Source organism: Coregonus lavaretus (assembly GCF_964263955.1).
Source record: "Coregonus lavaretus genome assembly, chromosome: 18".
Classification (NCBI taxonomy): Eukaryota; Metazoa; Chordata; class Actinopteri; order Salmoniformes; family Salmonidae; genus Coregonus; species Coregonus lavaretus.
In genome coordinates this window covers 19,957,462-19,977,289 of record NC_140005.1, presented here as the reverse complement: position 1 = coordinate 19,977,289, position 19,828 = coordinate 19,957,462, and the positions used below count along the sequence as shown (strand labels likewise).

Genomic DNA, 19,828 nt, shown 5'->3' with positions numbered 1-19,828 from the left:
GTATCACTAACAAATATTCAAAAGTATCAATCATGTATTATGTTAATTTATGAGTTTAACATCTGCCTTAGTGGATGTACACTACATAGGTCATGATATACTGAGAACAGTACAGTAATGGTATGACTCACTTCAGACAAACTGTCTCCACATGTTAATGGTACGTAACAAAGGTTACACATAGCTTTATGTGCGTGTATAGTGCATACATACCAGCCAGTTTGTTAGATCAATCAAGGTGAGGCAATGCAGTGGGTGTGATCTGGAACGTTGTAAACCAAAGGTTCTCAGTCATAGTGACAGGGAAACCTCAACTTCCTTTAGAGCACTTATGAAGCACTTAGTGGAGATATTGTGTGGACTGCTTAGATACCAGTGGTTAGTTTGTTATCCCATGTTTATATTTTAAAATGACCCTAGTTAGCGTGCTCAGAGTGGTTGGAAAACAAATACGTTGCACTTATTAAATCATGTAGGATGTACAAACATTGTGGGGCCAATTTATTAATTGAATGTCTGACTGGGAAAACAATGGGTCTATTGATGCCATTACCTTATCAGTATTCTTCACCTACCATGATGTGTATTTCCTGCTTTGAGATAAGGACAAGGAAATTATTTGTAATTTTTGCTGAAAAGTCTACTTCCTCAAAAAATTTTTGAATTTGCAGTTAAACAAATCTTGTAGAAAGTCTTCCCATTCCATCGTATCTGGTGATAAATAAATTAAGAGTTGCATTGACTTTTTATTTCAATGTTTTTATTTCAAATGTGTCAGTGGTGTACCGTAGTAGAAGTCTATGGTTAAGATTAGAATGAACCACTGTATGGTCTCAGTCACTGACCTCATTGCCACTTGAAATGCCAAACACTGGGCAAGTTTTTCCCACAGTCAATCCCGGACTCTACCAGTCCATCATAATCACAAAGGATAACCTCCTCACCAGCCTCCGAGAAGAGTGGAAACTTGTCATCCTCATCTGTTCCCCCAGACTCCTCTCTACCTTCCTTCCCCTCATCCTCAGGAATCTCCAGTGGCTGCTCCTCACCCACCCTAAATCCCCATTCCTTCATGGACTGTGAAACACCCTCTTCCTGTGATACAGACTTTTCCCCCATCCCTGATCCCAGGGAGGAGGACTCCTCCTGTGGATGCATCCATTGCCTTTCAATGGAGCCCTCCTCGGTCAACACTGATCCCTCCCTTTCCCATGGACTCCTCTCTCTCAACTCTGCACCCTCTCCCCTTTTCAACTCTGAATCCCTCACACCTGACCCCTGTGTACGCTCAAATATCTTCCCCTTTCTAAACACTGTCTGAACCACCTCTGACTCCTCACCCTCCAACGGCACCGCTTCATCCTCCTCTATATGTTGCTTCTCCTTGGAATGAGTGTAGCTCTGCTCTTCCTTATCACGATACTTCTCCATATCAAAGGTTTCCAGTAGATCATCTGGGTTGTCAAACTCATCCATTCTGGTCTCAAACCAGACAACGTCTTCATCGACTAGTGAGGGACTGACTGGTGGGAAACCACCCTTCGGTGCGGACGGCTGATCTAAGAGCAGTAGAGGCCCGCTGTTGGCAAACCCTACAGGATATGGAAATCAACAGGGTTAGAAGTGTCATCACTACTGGAGGCCTCATAACTACCTCATCGTCACCATGGCCTATTTGAGCACAAGGGAGATGTCAGTGCTGTATACCCAAACAGAGTGATTATGGGTTGTTAGGTTGAGTCACTTACCCTCCACCATGGCTCTTCTGGGTTTGGGTGTCACACATTTGGAGTCACAGCAGTCACAGATGGAATCCTCTCCCATGACAGCTTTCCACCTACAGAACAGGTATCAAAGAGACTACTTACATTTGTCATTTAGCAGACGCTTTTATCCAGAGCGATTTACAGTTAATGCATTCATCTTAAGTTTTCTTGGTACGACGACAACCACATCTCAGACATAGTAAGTAAAACTTTTCCTCAATAAAGCAGCCATCTGCAAAGTCAGTAAGAAAAGGCAAGTGTTAGCGCAAGAAAGGTAGGTAGGGATGTAAAGGTCTTGAGTGCAAGGAGGAAGTTCAACAGCAGACTACATTTCCCACAGTGCAACATCTTAATTGTACCAGCATACCTGTTCTCGTGGTATGTGCAGGACTTGTGCATGGGGCCGGTTTCCTCTGATGTCACATGCAGTTTACAGTGAAGGAAGACCTAGAGGAGATAAAAGATTACCTCTGATACAGGAAATTGACAAATTCATGTCAATTTTTTTGCTCAAAGGCCGCAATTTGTTTGCTTCTTTACAATAAACAACCCTGTTTATTCGCATAAATGCAACAGAAAAGTCCAGTGATTGAGATTCAGTGATAGGGTACAAGTCTCCAATGCTCACCGGTGTGTCTGGGTCAGAGGTGAACTGGAAGGCGCTGAGGAAGAACCGGAGGGTGTCATCAGTCCTGGGGGAGACAAACTGAGAGCCACCAGGGTTCTTCTGGCTCTCCAGCATGCAACTGTGGATCAGAGAACAATGGGTTTGCACTCAGGTCAGCATAATGTGTGTAGGTTTACATTCCTCCTAACTGAGTCATTATCAGGTGCAACCCAAAGGAACCTCTGTTCGCCATGCATACATACCCAAAGTTGTCAATGACAGTGAACTTGAGGGCTGTCTTGGAGAGTTTAGATGTTGTGGCGTAGCAGTGGTTGATGAAAAGCTTTCCTCCATGGGGTAGGTGAAGTGCAGAAACCTGGAAATTAATGGTCTGTCCCAGCATGTACACCTGGTACTTGGCTGGCATGGCCCATGCATCTAAAAGACAAACAAAACACACATATTGCTGAATATGTCAAAACATTTCACAAGTGGTTTGTGTTGCATTAAAAATGATTATAAAAAATCTTTAACCACCCATAACCAACCAGAAAATGATCCTCACCGTCCATCAGCTGGATTCGGAAGTCATCAGTGCGCCCCTTTAGCCTTTTAAGCACCGTGGGTGTTTCCCATGTAGGGCGCACCGCCAGCTGATAAACATGATGATACCTGTGCAGAGGGAGGTGGTTTCTCGGGTTATAGTGATATCCACAATATAGTTGCATCATTAAATTATGAGGCGACTAACCTTTGAAACCGACACTCGACCTCCACGTTGATGCGATGCGCTCTGCGTGGGAACCGGGTCAGAGGCGTGTAGTGGAGCACGAATTTATAGATGAGATAACCCGGTGGCATCTGTCAGTGAGCAGGTTCAAATGTTATCATTTCATACAAGCAAGAAAGTTAATGCCAACAACACTATCAGTTTAATCACCAACAATCTTACCTCGCGTTTGCCATCACACTCCATCAATGGATAAGAGAAGAGTAAGTCACCATAAGGCATGAGAACACCGTTACTCTTGCAGGTGCTTCCCAGGATCAACTCATCCGCGTCCGCATCAAAACCATAAAAATCCCGTTTGACACGGACCACGAAGTCACCACTTGAACACGTAACCGAAACGTCCGGGAGTGCACCAAAATCCCGTTGAGACTTTGGTATAGGCCTATCGAGAAGCATAAGGCGCTGGATCTGGGGTGGTGGAGAGGAATGGGTCCTTGCAAGCGCTGGTTTGGGTTCATGTGTGAGTTGGGATGTTCTGAATGAGATGCTGTGAGAGAGTATCGTCGGGCTTGATTTTCTGTTCGCTGTGGATGACAGGTGGGCTGTAAGCGAGTCGCCGACGCCTTGTGATGTGCCTAGTTTGAGGATTTTTCTCCTGCCAACTGGACGTGAAACAAACGTAGAGCCATAAATATCCGATGTAGATATTGCAATATTAAGTGAAAATACTCTCCATAAAATACAGAGCCACCACTTTATTTTCATCGCAAGAACTGTGACGTTTCGTTTTCCACCTTTCTGTAGACACGCGTGTCCTCTAAACGTAACACAGCTTGAGGTGATTTGTCATTAGGTAGGCTGAACTGTGACCATGTTCCAATAGGTAAGATATACACCCTTGCTTGAGTCCTTCCTTTCTTGATATAGGCCCAATCACTGATCTAACACGATTGTACCTGAAAGTATGAGTTCCATTACACTAATCCAGTCATGTGAGGTCAGTGATTATTGTAACGAATGATGGACGGAAGGATGCATCTTTCAAGTATTGAATGTGGGGGTCAGCCCTTTTAGGTAATTGAGTGCAATTAGCTGAGAAGAAAGGAATGTCTGAAATATTGGCATGTCTTGTCCCCATCCTACAAGAAGATGTGTAAGAAGATGCGTTTCAACTTTTGCAGAAAGGCAAAAGTTGTTTTGTCAGGGCAAGTGAAAGTATGTCTGTCAATATTTTCCCAAGAATGACTGAGTCTTTACATTTCAAACTCTGTTAGAAATTTTTCATGAGTTACACCAATTTGTCAATTTATTAATGTACATATTTTTTAGCAGCTATCATCACAGTGCTGTAAACTTTATCCAACAGTTTCAAACATATTTACATACAATATATATACAAAACATGTACACCAAAACAGCACCATACTGGAGTGAGGAGCACACTGGAGAAGGACCTTAAAAACCTCTTAATGTAATCTAAAATGTAATCCCCAAAAGTAATTATTCATCATGCAAGGACCATAAACAATAACTAGTAATGTTGCATACTCCAAGAAAGGTTAAAATCTCAACTTTCTGGTCATAAAAAATAAATAAAAATGCTGAGGTATAGTCACTTTTGAGGACACAAGCTCAAGTACAATTTTGCTGAAAATATGACATATTTCCTATTCAACAAAACTGTATGAATAAAGCTTGAAATGACTTATGCTTTATAAATACAGTATAATCAAATTATAAAGCCAATAGCTGTAAGATTTCACCTTCCTTATAACTGTAAAATACATATTTGTATGTTTAGTGTGAGAAAATGTGCATATTTTCTAAAGGTCTCTCTGCCCCCACAGCTGTGAACATCACACAGAGCTCTAGCTTGGCTTCCTGAACTCATTAGGAACGCGCCTTTCATCTCATATGTATCTTGTCCATCTATGACAGTGTGTTTGTTTAAAATCTATGAATTATTTTAGATTAATTGCTATAAATCGATCTCTGAATGTGCTATAGTGATGAAACCACTGTCTCCTGCTGCGCTACGATATAAGGATTGCAGGTATGTGCTTTGTCAGTGTTTGTGATGTAGGGTTCAGGCAGGAGTTGAACATTCAGAAGAGCGAATGAAATGCTAGGAGGGACATCCCAGCTTCAAGTGGTTTCAGATTTCACATCCTACGTCGCACAGGCTACTGTGTCCGTGGGAACCAGTGCTATCGCTCAATGCAAGCCATTTCGATCTACAGTGTCCACAGATCGATTTATAAGCTAAAATGTCCCAGAACCACGCAGGTCACCTAAATAGGGGATTTTACATCTAAGAGGTTATGTACCCATTGTAGGCTACTAGCCAAAGAAAATACTCTGTTTTTAGATATCTAGATACTGCTTAGGATTTGTCAAAGTTGTTCAATATTACAGTACTTGAGACATTCAAGAGTAAAAAAACATTTGTTCTTAATATTGATTTGTCTGATAAATAGAAAACTTGGCTTTGGTCTGATCAAAAAGATTCATACAAACATTAAAACTGATTGTTGGTCACACTGCACACAGCATAAGATCAGGACACAGCCTCAACTGACACATTATCTTTAGACAAGACTTCTAAATAAGGTAAACAAGTTAAAGATTTTTGAAATTCAAAATCAGCCTATCATGTGATGACAGTCACCTAATCATTCTGATGATCATACAACGAAACCCACAAACACACGTTATATACTGTGTATATATATACACACACACACACATGCGCGCACACACAACTGTACAAAATGTGCACATCCATATTCAGATGAGTGTATATAGAATTTGATTAATCTGTAATGATTATTGCCAAATTAGTACTGTGTGCTTTCATCAAAACATAACTAGTTTTAATAGTTAGTGAAAATTCTGTGCTTTGGACCAAGATGGCCTCTAAGATGTCCAAACATTAAGTTAGGCGTGAGATAAGTTGTTAACTTTAACAGAGATAGTCACTTGTTAGAAAGCCTCCCCACTAGCCTTTGGACTCGCCAAGAAAGACTCTGCTTTTTAAGGAAAGTCTTAGTATCGTGGGGGAGAAACAACTTTTACCAAATATAATTAAGTTAAAACTGTTATACAGAAAATCTCTTGCAACTACAAGGTTTACAAAGTACAACTGTACAAGACGTGCTGTTAAGCCAGTAATTATAAAAGGTAGAATTCAGCTAGCCTAAATATAGTAAGTCTGAAATCCAGACACATTATTGGCAATGTCAATGAGTTCATTAAGGTTAGAGTTTATTTTACAAGGTTCCTTTTATCTTTTCCCCATGAGACACAAATATAATTCCAGTGGATAAGATTGTAACAGTGCTCTCCACATCCCTAAAGAGGTGTATTATTCTCTTGAAATAAGTGAATATTATTTCAATACAAAAATAACCATAACCATATAAATCCAGTCTAGATGGAACAAGTTACTGATATGCCCTAAAAAATGAATGCTGAAATCTTCCCTCTATGAGGACCATCCTGCTGATTGGAAAGTCTTGTTTTAGTGCAGAGAAAGGCTGCTGATGGGTAAATGCCTGATAAAAAATCCCAAATGAATGTTTGTAATGTAAACAAACAGACAGATAAACCAGTACCACAAATCACATACATAGTACAGTAGGTACTCTACAGAGAGAGCGATAACTCAGAGTGTCCAATAGGGGTCTCTGTAAGCCTGTGGAATCCTGTGTTCTGTGGTTTCTCCTCCATAAATCCAGTTAAACCCAAAACACACAATCTTGGTCCAGCCTCCCCGGTGGCCTCATCACTCCAGCCTGCCAGTGCAAACACGCTGGGCAGTGGTGGCCTTTTGGTTGGTCGCCCTTCTCTCCCGGGGCTCCTATACAACGCTCCCAAGCTCTGTGGACTCTGTCTCGGAATCCTGATCGCTCTCCCTGTTTCAGAATGGGAACACAGCCGAGCGTTAGAAACAAAGGACTTGGCTTGTTCAAGAGGGTCCTTATTCATGGCAGAGCGGCTAAGGCTTAAAGTGTGTCCTTTGCATTTTGCTGAGGTATAGAGAAAGATGCCAGAAATGAGCTAAGTTTAGTGTCCCCCTGTGAAGAGATTGGTCACTGGATCTCTTAGCTTAACTTAGGAGGAAATAGTTTGGGTCCTGCATGAACCCTGTTCTATTACAATGAGTGTCTGGCTTAGATACCCCCAATCAGCCCTAATCGTGTGTGTGTGTGTTTGCTCTGACTCACCGCATCTCCTGCAGTAGTTTCCGGTTGCCTTGCCTCCTCTCCTCGTCAATGGGGTAGGTCTTGAATATAAACAGCCCCAGGAATATCAGAACAACAGGAACAGGAGAGACCAGCACCTTCAGGGTTAAATTCACAGCGTCGGGTTGCGAGCAGCCTCTGGTCACATAGCCGGCAAAGCTGCACAACAATTTCCAGGCAGAGAGAGAAGAGAAGAAAAAGGACAGTTTGATTATAAATGTGGATTATGTTATTGTTCACCACATGACTGGTCCGGTGAATCGAGGAAAATTAAGCTAGATAATCTTCAAAACGCAGTTATCCTACAGTAGAATTTAGGCCCTTTCTGAGAAAATACACACACACGTATGTGTACACCCCTTCAAATTAGTGGATTCGGCTATTTCAGCCACACCCGTCGCTGACAGGTGTATAAAATTGAGGACACAGCCATGCAATCTCCATAGACAAACATTGGCAGTAGAATGGCCTTACTGAAGAGCTCAGTGACTTTCAACATGGCAAGGTCATAGGATGCCACCTTTCCATCAAGTCAGTTCGTCAAATTTCTGCCCTGCTAGAGCTGCCCCGGTCGACTGTAAGTGCTGTTATTGTGAAGTGGAAACACCTAGGATCAACAACGACTCAGCCGTGAAGTGGTAGGTCACACAAGCTCCCAGACCGCAGAGTGCTGAAGCGCCTGTCCTCGGTTGCAACACTCACTACAGAGTGTTGCCTCTGGAAGCAACGTCAGCACAATAACTGTTTGTTGGGAGCTTTGTGAAATGGGTTTCCATGGCCGAACAGCCGTACACAAGCCTAAGATCACCATGCGCAATGCCAAGCGTTGACTGGAGTGGTGTAAAGCTCGCCGCCATTGGACTCTTGAGCAGTGGAAACGGGTTCTCTGGAGTGATGAATCACGCTTCACCATCTGGCAGTCCGACGGACGAATGCATAGTGCCAACTGTAAAGTTTGGTGGAGGAGGAATAATGGTCTGGGGCTGTTTTTCATGGTTCGGGCTAGTCCCAGTGAAAGGAAATCTTAACACTACAGCATACAATGACATTCTAGATGATTCTGTGCTTCCAACTTTGTGGCAACAGTTTGGGGAAGGCCCTTTCCTGTTTCAGCATGACAATGCCCCTGTGTACAAAGCGAGGTCCATACAGAAATGGTTTGTCGAGATCGGTGTGGAAGAACTTGACTTGCCTGCACAGAGCCCTGACCTCAACCCCATCAAACACCTTTGGGATGAATTGGAACACCGACTGCGAGCCAGGCCTAATCGCCCAACATCAGTGCCCGACCTCACTAATGCTCTTGTGGCTGAATGGAAGCAAGTCCCTGCAGCAATGTTCCATCATCTAGTGAAAAGCCTTCCCAGAAGAGTGGAGGCCGTTATAGCAGCAAAGGGGGGACCAACTCCATATTAATGGCCATGATTTTGGAATTAGATGTTCGAGGAGCAGGTGTCCACATACACTACATGACCAAAAGTTTCACTAAGCTGTTAGGAGTCCTGCAAAATACAGTTTGATTTCAAACTAAGCGCATTAAATTGTCAACATGCTACGTTTTTATAAAATCAGTTTATCATGTACAATACATGCAAGAGAGAAAAACAAACTCACTCTAGACTGAGAGTGGAGATGCCGAGGGATATTCCTGAGGCAAACTTGGTGAAGAAGACATAGAAGGAGTAGAAAATGGCCTCGTGGCCGCTAGAGTCTGGATTCTTCACTTTGAAATCATCCACCACATCTGGGAGCATTGACCTGAGAAACAGGGAACGATGTGAATGGATACCAAAAGTCAAGACACACCACAGACTGGACATAAGTAAAGAGACACTGGAGATAGAGATATTCTATAGGTTGCTATGGGTATACTGAGGTACATTCAGTAGTCTGCTTACCAAGGTAGGAGGAAAGCTGCAGCCACACTGACTCCCGCTGCCACAGAGACCACATAGGCCACAATGAGACTGCTCTCCATACAGACGATCAGGATCATGAAGGGCACTGCCCACTGCAGAGAGAGACACATAGGATAGACATGAGATGAGGCATGAGAGAGGGAGAGCTCCATAATACAGCACCTTTGAGATGAAACTCCACACCAACACACACTGCTCACCGTGATGCCAATGTAGACTGCACTCTTCTTCCCGAATCGGATCAGGAACCACTGCCAGAATGGAATGGACAAAGTCCCAGAGAGCTAGAAATGAAATACCAAATAAGAGCATTAAGATATTTCACTTTTAAACAATTTCTAAGCACTGCGGGCAATGTGGGAACAGAAAAGGTCAGACTGACCGATGGGCTAAAAGGTCATGGTAGAAGGACACAATGTGAAAGGGACCTTTATTTAACCCTGCCGGGAGTAAATGACCTTTGACCTCTTACAGAGGGGTGGTCAACCTGTGTGTCAAATGCCCACACAAGGATTAGCGAGTGGCTGAGCAACTAGGACTATGAGAAATATCAAACAATTCATCAGTGCTGACCAAAACCAGCAGCATCTAAGGACCTAGCCTTGCATGTATGGCAGTTTGAGGAGTTGGCTAAAGCACAAACAGATCTGGTGACAGTGCTATTAAGGACCTTTCTAAACTCCCACATCTCCTGCTCCAGTGGCCAGGCCAGGCCAGGGCAGCTCTAGATCCTACTCAGGCAGGTAGAGAGGCGACGGTGCAGAATAGAGAAGCGAGGGAACGGCAAAGCGGAGAGAAAAGCCAAGGCGCCGTTCCCATGGCGGTGCTGACAGATCGCCTGGGCAACAAAGGCCCCTCTGTGCTCCTTTCTCTCGTCGATGGAGTGTGTGAGAGGGGGAAAGGTTCCCAGGGGCCACAACAACGCCTCCTCTCACCCTGAAAATGTGCCCTTTCATCCCCACGGCGACATGTCTCCTTGCGTGAGGAAAAAACAAAACAAAGCGGTCCTGGAAACACCATGGACCCCTAGACATTACTCTAACCCACAAGGTGACCTTTCAGTCAGCACAGGTCTTAATGTACAGAATGTGTGTTATGCCTCTAGTGGGAGGGTTGATTTTCTCAGAGAAAAATAGACTACACTCACCATAATGACCAGCAGAATATTCTGGAAGTCATTTCTGAAGCCAAGCGTGTAGGTGATGAACAGGGCAAAGTTCCCCTCCAGGAGCTGCCAGGAAGTAAACACACTGAACACACGGGAAGTAGGTCTAATATACATACAGAAAACCAAACGCCAGGGTTACACACCCTATAGCTAGTCATAAATAATTGTTTGGTTGTTTATATGTGTGTTTAACTGTAGCCCATTCTATGAGTGTGACTCACCATGAAGGCCAGCGATGTGAAGAGGAATCCCATGACCAGTTTGATATACGGCCCGTATCCCATCACCATCCTCATGCCTTCAAAGAACGACATGGGCTCCGTCTTCAGACGCCCACACTCTAGGATCAAAACAAAGATGGCGATTAAATCTAACTGATTAGGTGCACTGTGCCAAACATCAGCTGAAGAAGACTTATCTGATGTTCTTTCTTATCTCTCATCTATGGCATTTACAGACTGCCAAAATGTGGCCCTCTCCTAATTACTTGTAACAAAATAATTCTTGGAACATTTGCGGGTTGAGAGAAAGTGGAAAAGTTTGCCTGTGGATAACAAGCAGAAAGCTTTCATACTCTAAATATGAGAAGAAACTATGTTTGAAGTATGTCATTGTAAAGATATTCTTATAAGAGACAATAAAATATAAAAAAAGTCAGTTAATAAATTCTCACCTTCCTGCTCTCTGACTCCCAGGAACAGGACTGCAGCACAGAGAACGTACATGGCACAGATGACTCCTGACGCGATGAGGTAGGCTTGTTTCTGTTAGGGGGACAGGAGGAGCAGGGTTAGGGTCAAATTCCACTTCTAACATTACTATAACAGTGTTATGCCATGTTATACAACATGCCATCTCTAGGGTCCCCCTCTCACCGTTTCATCCAGGGAGATGTGGGAGATGTTGAAGTCTGACCCCAGCAGTGTGGAGTTACCGTTGTCATGGACATCCAGGTCACCCGGGAGACAGGGGGCGATCGCCCCGCCCACAATCTGCCCCTGGATTGCTGTGCCAATCACTGTTCCCAGCACCTCCACTGTCATACCTGAACAAGAGAGTGGGATGAGGAGCGTGAGAAAGAGTAGAATGAAGACCTCACATTCCAACTATATGAGATGCTACAGAACCATAAAGATGTCCAGGTTGACATACGGTAGGCAGTGGCAGAGTCCCTCTCTTTCTGGTCCGTGCTGATGAACATGGTGAGTGCTGAGTACGGCACATGGAAGCACTGCACACAGAAAACAAATAATCAGCATTGCTGGCACAATAACCATATTACAGAAACAATCAATGGGGATTGAGTAACAATGTATTGTAACATGTGCCCCTTCTTATTAATAAAACAAGAGACTGTGTAGAGGAGAGACTGACCGTCTGCAGAGACTGGAAGAGGCAGTAGAAGACCAGATACCACAGCACCTTCCCCTGCTCCACCGGAGGGACATACCAGATCAGGAAGTAGGTGAGCACCGCAAACGGAGTAGAGATGAGGATCCTGAGGGAAAAACAGGAGTGGATCAATACAATATAATGATGGATGAGCATTTAAAATGTGTGGGTGTTTGAGTAGGTCTATTTCATCTCTGTGACTGGAAAACTATAGTGATATATTATACAAACACAATTTACTACAGTATTGAAGAAGTTAATATTTATTTTCAACAATGATGATTTCCATGAGTCCCTGTCAGATGTAAGTTAGTGACACCTGTGTGACACCTGGTAGCGATGGCGGTAGTGGTAGCAAAGTTTGGGTCACTAACTGCATAGGGTTGAGATTTTTTTAAACGATGTAAAGTAACTAACTTGAACCCCCTCTCTTTCTCCTTTTCTTACACTCACACTCCCTTTTTCTTTCTTTCTTTGCATTGAAAGCAGGTCTTTGTGAATAATCCCTTAATCATCTGTTGTTTGGGGCTGTGTGTGGAGAATGGGCTCAGAATGGGCTTTGTGTGGCCTTTCTCTCTGCAATGTGCCACCTGGGAGACTGTGGTGGGCTGTCCTTACGGTGGCGCCATACTGACCCTGCCTCACTCTGTCCCTCACCCTACTCTCACTCCACAATACACCTGACCAGCAGACCAATCCACTCCAGCTAAAGTAGCAGAACAGCCATAGAACTATGGATCCACTACTGGGCTTCCAGCAGACAAGTTCACTCAAAAAATAGACGTCGGGGCATTGCTGGAAGGGTATTTTGGAGACAAGTATCTATTGACTAAGACATTTCTATGCCAGCAGGGCAGTGGGCGTTCGTCTCAGCCTCTCACTGGTCTCAGCAAAATACACAGTTGAGAACAGTGATCACAGTAACATTACATGCTCATCTGCCAAGTGTTCTTATTACTACAACAGCATTAATACTGTACAACAATCTCTTTCTAAGAAGTAATGTTTCTTTCCATTCGTCCTCTGTGTTTGAGCCTACAGTCCCCAGGGGGCCTATCATCTCATTGAACTGAAAATGCGTGTTTGTTTATCTGACACGACATGTCAACCCCACTCACGCATGGCCAGTCAATGGGAGTGGCCAATCCTCTGTAAACAACATCCACTGAACTGGGGAAGCCCCATAGAAGCCACCTCTGTCTCCTTCCTTAGTCTACATGAGCTGACTGAATGGGGTTAATGAGAGTCAAGAGGCTGATCTGACTGGAAATAGAGGTCAGATATCTCCTTGATTGTCTGTGTTTTGTACACTGTCACTACGGTTGAATACACAAAGCTCACAGCATGAGCACAACGGCAGCCCCACACCAATAACCTTGAGGTGACGACATTGCTACACAACGACGTAGGCGAGACAAGAGAGGAAAAGGCTCAAGGTTTTATTTTGCAAACAGACTGGATCACCACCTGTCTGTGAGAAACAATGTGCTTCTTCAAGTTAGGTCAACATTGTCTTATCAGGATCATAATGCTTCAGTGAGAGACTATTAAAGTACTTATCAGAGTCCATTATGATAACATTGTGTTCTCTCTATTACAACAATGATCCTTTTGATGTAATTTTTGTGACATCCAATCTGATAAATGAATCACTCAGCTATCCATCTGTCTGGCAGGTGGCTACATGGAAGTAAAAGGAAGGATTTCTATTTTCTCTGTGTATTACATCAATATTCACATTCTAGAGAGGTCTAGAATTCCATAGGCTGTTTAGGACTAGGGAATACAATTTGGGGGAAAATATCTTCCACTAATAGTGCTAATTAAAAATGCTGGGGCATTCAGAAGGGAAAATAGCTTTAGTCAAGGTTTAGTTAAGTTATGCATCATTGACAGTGAAGAAGACATCTAAATCTCCTTGTCTGTGTTCAGGCTCTGATAAGAACACGCTGGGGGCTTTGTGGTGGTTTATACAGGCCAGAAAAAAGCACACACTGCCACCTAACAATGACCACATCGACATTCAGCCAATAATCTCCCCTCTACTTGACCTGCGGTAACCTCTCTCTGAATCAACCAGCCCCCTCCCCAACTGCCATTCTGGGATCACACACATGCACGCTTCTCAGGACCCCATTGGCCTAAATCTAGTGGTGTGTTGAGGGTTGGACCAATCAGAGAGGGAGAAGACGGTTTTCTCCCACCCCTTCTACACTTGCAGTTCAGGCACACCAGGCAGCCTACGTCACATGCCCAGGGCCTTAAGATATCAAGCGCATCCAGTTGTTACCACCATGAATAAACCTCCTTTATTGACTCCATTCCTAGCAAGTCACAGTATTATGCCAAATATTAATTTCAACCACAAAATGTCACTGTCTCCTTGTATCAGAGTATGTGAAAATATACAGTAGCATGTTAGATAAGTGGTCGCTATGTTCCCTCTGGTTTAAATAACTTGGGGTGCTACTGTGCGTAACCCTGCACAGGCCAAAGGATCAGTGTTTCTCTTGACCATATAGAGTTCCACATGGTCATATAGAGTTCCACATGGGCATATAAAATAGCCTGGTTAGCAGGGATAGGATGGTGTTAGAGTATTTAACAACATCAAGGTCATTGCTCTTTACAAAAAACTAGCACACAATGTTATATACCTCCCATTGTGGGTATCCCTACAACAAAATGTCAAATAAACAGTTAAGAGATGATTGAAATGTCTGACTTATGCCATGAAATAGCGTTACCTATAAATAAGACAACGCTGGTGTTCTTCGATGTGAGGATGACTTTTGCTGTAGTGGCATTCTAGGATGTTGTACTCAGTCCAAAAGCACTCATTTTCTCTGCCGTTCCTGACCTATGTCACCCACCACTAGGCTTAATAGTCTCGCTTATGGCATCTGGGGCACAAGCAAAGAATTAGAGATCAATTTCTTTGGGCACAGGCTTCAAAGCACTCAGAGCCTTTGGTGGAAACGTGCAGTGCCAGCACAGAACTAAAAAGAGAAAAAGCACCTGGGCATTCCAGAACTAAATGAGGTCCACTGGAGCTAAATAAGACAGCCTTGTTCCAGTCTGTCCTGGTTTGCACCCAGATGAGAAGGTAAAAGCTATAACAAGCTAAGACAGAAAATGGCCAACAGCAGATAGAGATAGAGTAATAGAGTTGGTAGCGACTGAGGTAGAATAGAGAGCAAGTTAGGCATTTCACTGCGATTCAGTGACAGCCTGATCTCTCTATTCAATCTGTTCCACTTCATTGTCACGATTCCGCCCATATTTGAATTTCAACTACTATTTTCCCTCTAGTCGTGACGAGAGGTTTTGCGTTTGATTTTTCATTTATTTAATTTCCTCCCCTTTTGTTTTCATTTCCTCTTTCATTCCTGCCTGCTGTAAGATGTCTGCTGTGTGACCGAGGCGGAGGCACCTACCAGGGCATCATCCGGCCACACCGGGTCCATCTGCTCCGGCTCACCAGGAAGCCCACCGTTGGGTCGGTCACTGCATCCCAGGCCCGGCCCACAAACAAGATGATAGAGGCATAGAATGGGTCCAGCTATGGAGAGACATTAGGGGGGGGTAGAAAGAGAAATGATTTGTGTCATTGTCTGTCAGACCACTACAACTACTACAACCACAGACAACAGCCATCACCTCTCCTCACAAAGCAAGGAGTGACTATTGAAACAGAAATAAAAAAGAGCCATATCTCAGTTGGATTGCACCTTAGCAACAAGATGACTCTGTAAGACAACATTTCAAAAGTTGCCAAGGTCATGTTAGGACATGATACATGGCCATGCCACATTGGCAACATTACCATCTGAACAATGTGGCGTTTAAGACCATTCCAATGAGCTCATTAGCTCTCTGGTTGAATGACTTGTTGTATTCAGTGACAGCACTACAGTGAGCACAGTGCACACAGTGCACAGTCTATCGCTTGCTAATTGAGTGACAAAGCAAAGCAGTGGGAGTCAGAATTAATGCGCTTCACTAGTTGAGTCATGCCAGAGGCTGTTAAAATGATACCAGCTCTTTGGCCTTGCCCTTAAAGACGTCTTCCTGTTACAGGAGGGGGTCGCAGTTCCGAAGCGATCCACTAGGTGTCCTCCTCCGACAACCTTAGGCAACTCCTCACTCACAGTCTGGACTAATCATGATCCTATTGGTGTCACCTGTGTCTACCTGTTCACCTGTGTATTTATGCCCTCACTTCCCTGTGTTCCCTTGCTCAGTTTTCTCTGCTAGTTTCTCTATGCTCAGCAGTACTAATAAGTGTCTGATCTGAGAAGTATGTACAGGTACTCGAGAAGTGTTTTCCCTGTTTCTTTATTATTTCAGTCATAGTTATTATTTCGTATTTTGGTTGTCAGCCTGTTTTTGGAGACTTATTTGCTCCACCTTTCTTTTATCATGTTAAGTCCGTTATTTTGTATCCTGGCTTCGGGACCACCAGTAAAGATCCTTGTTTCACCATCTCTGCCTACTGCCTACTGTCTATCCTGCACCGCACCTGGGTCACACCTCACACCAACCCTTACACTTCCAGTGATTTTTGAACTTTTCCTGTTGAAAAGCTTTATCCTAAGTATTAAAATACAGTACACACACTAAAGGGTAAAAAAATGTTTTGAGCATGTGTAGACAACTGCAAACTTCAAGGAGTATGGCATTCAAGGAGTTGGTCTGATAGTGACTTTGTGATGTCATCGGTTCCATCTGAATCCCATCTCACTCACCTGGGCCACATCCAGCAGGTAGATCTGGAGAAAGAAGCCCAGAGCGCTGCCTGTGATCTGGTAGGGAGCCCCTCCGATGGCATAGCACAACTTACTGCACACTGACAGACGACCGCTGTCATCCCTCCGCTGGGAAATAGGGAGAGAAGACGCACATAGCATGACGATAGGACACAATGTTTTGTTATACACTAAATACAGATGTAAAAAAAAATATATATATTGCGAAAGCACTTTTATGGGTTGCTAATGATGCACAGTTTAGGTGTGTTGTGATACAGGCTCTTTGTATGTCTATATCCAACTCGACCTTTGTATTACAAACTGACAAAATGTTGGCCGCATCACTTGGGTATGAGCATCACTTCTTTGATCATGTATAATTTCTCTGTTCATTGCTTGATTGCTTGCTCAGTTGAGTTAAACACACATCTGGCCAATCTCACCCACTTGGCGCTTTGAGTCTCCAGCTTATTTCTGAGACTTCTGGCCCAACAGCGGCCAGTAAAACAACGTCTCATTGTGAGCCCAAGATTGGCCAACGCTCCTCACCCCACCGCTGAATGTCAGATTAGCACTAAATCCCTCTGACTATGCAGTCTGGGCCACTACGAGTTTAGAAAGTGGTGTGAGACTGGGAGGTCACTGTAGTTCAGCCACTGTACAACTCCGCCTGGTGCCGGAGGCAGCAATTGGCTCTGGCTATGGGATGATCAGGCATTCCGAGATTCCATCAGTGGCCTGAGCTGAGGGCACCAGCATTCAGCGGACAGTCAAGAGTGCACACACCCCCATTCTTCCAATCACAAACACATCCTGCTGGTCAATGAGTAAATACACCCAGTCCAACAGCCAATCAATGTAAAGAACATCTAGTCAGTCTGACACCATCCGTTCTGTCACAGTGTTGAGAGCAGACACCTGATTTTACATGACCTATCCTCTGACCTATTCATGGTACTTTCCCTGGTGAAATATACCCCCATAGAACAGGAATTATGTCCCATATTGCCTTCAGGAATGCAGCCTAAAGACATGTGTAGGACAAATTGTATGGAAAATCCCATATAACAGTGACACCTCTACAATGGTGTTGAGGTGACACACATTGCACCTCCCTGACAGGCAGAATGAAGGGTGAATAGCCTTTGAGCTCCTCAGGCAGCTGAGACTGGCCTGGGACTGGACAGAAGGTTAAACCTGAAGAAGCAAGTCCAGCACTAGGGACAAAACGAAACACTACACACTGGCAATCACACTGGGAATAAACCTGGTACAAGGAAATCCAGAATTATTTTCTGTGTGACAGCACATCACTTAGCCCCATAGAGACATGCAGTATATTACTGGACATCAGTAAAACATAATGCCAGTGAACATGAGTAAAACGTACAGACGTCTTTAAAAAAAAAACATTTTATTCATTAATTAATCGCTCATATCCAGAGCGAATTACAGTAGTGAGTGCAAACATTTCCGTATTGGTCCCGCGTGGGAATCGAACCCACAACCATGGCGAAACATTATTCTTCAGTCAAAATCTAATGCATAGCTAAAACCGGTAAAGTTTTTTTCTCTGAACAGCTCCACCAAGACAGATGGTGTAGCGTGGTGAAAATCAAGCCCCATCGATGAAGCTCGAGAATATTTGGTGTGATGATGTCCATTTATGTCATCTATGGTTTAGCCACAATTAATTACACCATTATAAGCCACTCATTGTTAATGTCTATCCCATGAAGGCTATTTGGCGCTTGAAATAGGACTGAAATATAAGTAATTTCAATAGCCTATAATGGCATCGCATGCCTTCCTGCCAATTAGGACAACAACGGTCTCATTGGGAAAACCCTTAATTTCGCTGTTTCTTTATAGCGTAGCTATATCAAACCCGCCTCAATTTTATCCTGTTTCAGTGTTAAAATGTTGAAGTGAATTTGTGTGCATTGAAAACTATTATAATAACGCCTATGGCTACAATATAGACTACCCATATCCCTCCATGTGCTGCAAATTAATAGATTGCTGGTCAAATAATAATTTGCTCATATCTATAGCCTACATGAAGATAATATATTATGCTACAAATGAATAGGCCTAAAATTATCGTACTTACCTTGGCAATTTTGATTCCATCTTGACTTATTGGTTTTGTTGGTAATAGACTTGCCGCGGCATATTGCTCCGCGTCCTCTCCTTTTACCATATCGTTTTAAATCGATAAATTATTTTAAAAAGCCTTTGCTGTTTCTATTCTCCTCACTGAATATTGGAAACCGCGCGAGAACCTAAGTAGCCGTTTGAGCTCTGAGTCCCACACTCAATTTGGTACGCTGGTGTCCTTGGCTTGACATATAGTTGGATACAGCGAGTCTTTGCCCTCCATCGCTCATTCATTGACGCTCTCCAATACTATGCACCCGACGTCATGTTAACCCTTTCATGGACAAATATGTTGACGTGGCTGTACTTGGCCAATGGAATTCAATGCAAGGTAGCCTGCCTACAGTAAAGAAAACATTGCATTTCAACTATATATTGGCAGACATATTTTTTGAGTGTAACTTCTATCGTAACTCATAAGATTATATACAACCAAGATGAGCATGTGAGTGCGTGATGTGAAGGTAACGTCACCTCATTTACCTGTCACCTTGAATTTCTTTAGGAATCCTGATGAGCCCAGTGTTGCCAACTCCTCAGTAAGGAAAGTCGCTAGATGTTGCATAATTGGCCATGTGCATGTAATTGTGATGGATGCTGTAGGAGAGAGGAATAACGTTGTGGGAGAGACAAACAGTGAGTAAAAAACACCCTACATTTACATCCCGCCCTGAATGTAAGCCAGGGCGGGATCAGCCAGCGGTGGCTTCCCGCATGCGCGATTCATTTGCAGTCTGGATGTGGAGGGGTGAACATCTCCTGTTCTGACTGCAGCTGGGAGGGATTGCTGCGCGAGGACTGGGCCGCATGTGAGTGCTTTGGGACGGGGTAACAAAGCACTCGCTGCTCGTTGAGAAGAGTAAGAACGATACGTGCTTTCATGTCATAGAGTCTCCAAAAGTCTCCAATAACACCAGAAAAAGTCGCTAGATTTGTCGCTAGTCGCTTTTTTGAAAATGTGTTGCTAGAGGGGTCTGAACTCGCTAAATATAGCGACAAAGTTGCTAAATTGGCAACACTGGATGAGCCAGCCCATTTTCACCAGACGTGGAGTCGGCAGAAGGTCCGCCCCCATTCATTTTCAATGA

General features: G+C 43.7%; 1 protein-coding gene across 1 annotated transcript; it reads right to left on the bottom strand.

The window, feature by feature from the left end:
* Positions 1-6,353: 6,353 nt before the first annotated feature.
* On the bottom strand, positions 6,354-18,970 carry LOC311145486 (sodium-dependent lysophosphatidylcholine symporter 1-B-like). The gene is made up of 14 exons (XM_084181738.1): positions 18,694-18,970; positions 16,578-16,706; positions 15,267-15,391; positions 11,812-11,935; positions 11,590-11,668; positions 11,313-11,482; positions 11,111-11,201; positions 10,659-10,777; positions 10,417-10,500; positions 9,470-9,553; positions 9,249-9,361; positions 8,965-9,108; positions 7,333-7,509; positions 6,354-7,020 (listed from the first exon to the last, which is right to left on the bottom strand). The coding sequence occupies exons 1-14, from the start codon at positions 18,781-18,783 to the stop codon at positions 6,966-6,968; spliced, it is 1,584 nt and encodes a 527-aa protein (XP_084037864.1). The 5' UTR covers positions 18,784-18,970; the 3' UTR covers positions 6,354-6,965.
* Between the last annotated feature and the right edge of the window lie 858 nt (positions 18,971-19,828).

Excerpts from the sequence above, each read along its gene's own strand:
- LOC311145486 (XM_084181738.1), bottom strand. The coding sequence starts at position 18,783 with ATGGTAAAAGGAGAGGACGCGGAGCAATATGCCGCGGCAAGTCTATTA. Across the intron at positions 15,392-16,577 it reads ACCTGCTGGATGTGGCCCAG|CTGGACCCATTCTATGCCTC; the intron begins GTGAGTGAGATG and ends GTCTCTCCATAG. Across the intron at positions 11,936-15,266 it reads TGTGGCCGGATGATGCCCTG|GATCCTCATCTCTACTCCGT; the intron begins GTAGGTGCCTCC and ends TTTTTCCCTCAG.